Source organism: Silene latifolia, chromosome 4 (genome assembly GCF_048544455.1).
Source record: "Silene latifolia isolate original U9 population chromosome 4, ASM4854445v1, whole genome shotgun sequence".
In the NCBI taxonomy this organism is placed as follows: Eukaryota; Viridiplantae; Streptophyta; class Magnoliopsida; order Caryophyllales; family Caryophyllaceae; genus Silene; species Silene latifolia.
The window spans coordinates 12,336,029-12,338,379 of NC_133529.1; the positions used below are offsets into that span (position 1 = coordinate 12,336,029).

The 2,351-nt window shown below is 37.0% G+C and overlaps 1 protein-coding gene across 1 annotated transcript; it reads right to left on the bottom strand.

The window, feature by feature from the left end:
- Positions 1 to 1,328: 1,328 nt before the first annotated feature.
- LOC141651073 (secreted RxLR effector protein 161-like) lies at positions 1,329 to 1,961 on the bottom strand. Its single transcript, XM_074458798.1, has one exon. The coding sequence runs from the start codon at positions 1,959 to 1,961 to the stop codon at positions 1,329 to 1,331; it is 633 nt and encodes a 210-aa protein (XP_074314899.1).
- Between the last annotated feature and the right edge of the window lie 390 nt (positions 1,962 to 2,351).

Here is a 2,351-nt window from a genome sequence, read left to right on the forward strand (position 1 = left end):
GTAATTTTTGTATCACAAAGATTATAAACAAAGGCCACTAAAACAGAAATGAAAACAATTTAAGATGGTATATTACACCCAATCGAATCGTGTTAAACACACTTTCCTTAGAGTATTTCGACCCTATAGCCTTTGGGTTACACGAAATCTCTGTAGGATAAGACGATTTTCCTTTGTCTAAGGCAAGAACAAAGAACTTATTAACAATAAGAGGTTTTGTTTTGTTTTGTTTTTGTCAAAACATACGTACCAAATGTTCTTGTTTTTTCTCTGCATAAAGCAATGATCACACTTGTATTTATATGTGAATGAATTCACATATGGACAAAGAAGATAGGTAAGTTAGGTTTAGAATGAACAACCTAACTATGCATTATCATTCATCATGCATTTTCACGTTAGATTGAGTAGCAATATGTATATATAATGCTTTCCAAACTCCACTTAGCAATTCCACTAAGTAAGTGCACTAAGTTTTCCAACGTGAAACAACATGGAGTATGAAGCTTTCACCATGCACTATATTGTCATCAAGCATTTACCTAACCATGCATTAAGATGCACTAAGTATGTAATATACTTACTCTGACCCCGAGTATATGACTCCGATAGAGGATATAATATACTACGATAACACTTTTATATAGTGTCCCTTATCCACTTTAACCTTGTACTCGATAAATTCGATTATATGAGCGTACCCACCGTACTCTCCTACTCACATTATACCGATTCCGAGCTCAAACCAAATTTTGACACGAAAACCCGAATACACTTAAATGACTTGTGATCAAAATCACTAACATTCCTCCCCCATTTAAGTGTATCCCTTGTTTCCAATTAAAACAACAAAACAACAAATCTATGCATAAATGAAAGTGTCCCGAGGATTGAACTTCCACATTAGTATACTACACATTCCAAATATTCGAGAATCATGGTGTCCCACGGATTGAACCTGTCAACCCATATTGAATACATGAAGATAATATACACATAGATTCAATAAACTCTTAAAGTTACAAACTTGACACTATTGACCGCCTTGTGTCCATATCCTTTCATGAGAGTATGGGAAGCCAAGTCCGAGCCTCTTGAAGCGGCTACACTTCACACTCACATAGGTGAATCTTTTTTCATGCATCTGCAAAATACATTTTATCAAAGACTTCATTAAGAAGTATTAAACTTCAACCTCTTGTCATGCAGGTCATGCACATACCTTCCGGGATTATAACATGTGCTTCAATCTTCCATAATAAGCCTTCCACATTGAACTTAGCTTCTAAAATTTGTTAGAAGGAAGTTGGGTATCTTATCACAAAGATCTAGATGGACTTTAAACCCATCCCGATTACCGACTTTATAACCAAGTCCTTAGCTAATCCCTTCGTCAAGTGATCTGCCAAATTATGATGTGTTCTCACGAAATCAACGGAAATAGTCCCGTGAGTAATCAACTCACGCACTGCGCTATGTCTAACACCAAGGTGTCTAGACTTTCCATTGTAAACTTCACTATAAGCCTTAGCCAAAGTAGCCGAACTATCACAATGAATAGAGATAGGAGGAATAGGTTTTGGCCAAACCGGAATTTCATAAACCAAATTCCTTAACCATTCCGCCTCTTTACCGGCCACAGCCAAAGCAATGAACTCCGACTCCATGGTCGAACTTGTAATACAAGTTTGCTTCTTTGAAGCCCATGAGATAGCTCCTCCACCAAGCAAGAACACCCATCCACTAGTAGATGAATGATCCTCCATGTTGGTGATCCAACTAGCATCGGAATATCCTTCTAAAACTGAAGGAAATCCAACATAGTTCAAAGCATAATCTATGGTTTTCTTTAAGTATCTCAATACACGTTTCACCGCAACCCAATGTTCAAGACTAGGATTACTTGTGTATCTACTCAACTTGCCAACGGCAAAGGCGATATCTGGTCTTGTGCTTGTCATAAAGATACATCAAACACCCAATCACTGAGAATACTCAAGTTGTGAAATAGCTTCACCTTTATTAAGCATAAGCTTAACACTAGGATCCATTGGAGTGTTAACCGGAGAACAATTTCCATGATTAAACTTCTTTAACACTTTCTCAATGTAATGAGATTGTGTCAAAGAAAATCCCTTGTTTTCACGCTTGATCTTTATACCAAGTATCACATCCGCCTCACCCATGTCTTTCATGGCAAAACTTGATGACAAAAAGGCCTTAGTACGGTCTACTTGACTTTGGTTGGTACCAAAGATCAACATGTCATCAACATATAGACAAATAATGACTCCATTACCGTTGTCATCAAATTTGCTATACACACATTTATCCGACTGATTTAGTCTATA

Bases quoted from the DNA above. Each gene is read 5' to 3' on its own strand.
- LOC141651073 (XM_074458798.1), bottom strand. From the start codon at position 1,961: ATGACAAGCACAAGACCAGATATCGCCTTTGCCGTTGGCAAGTTGAGT.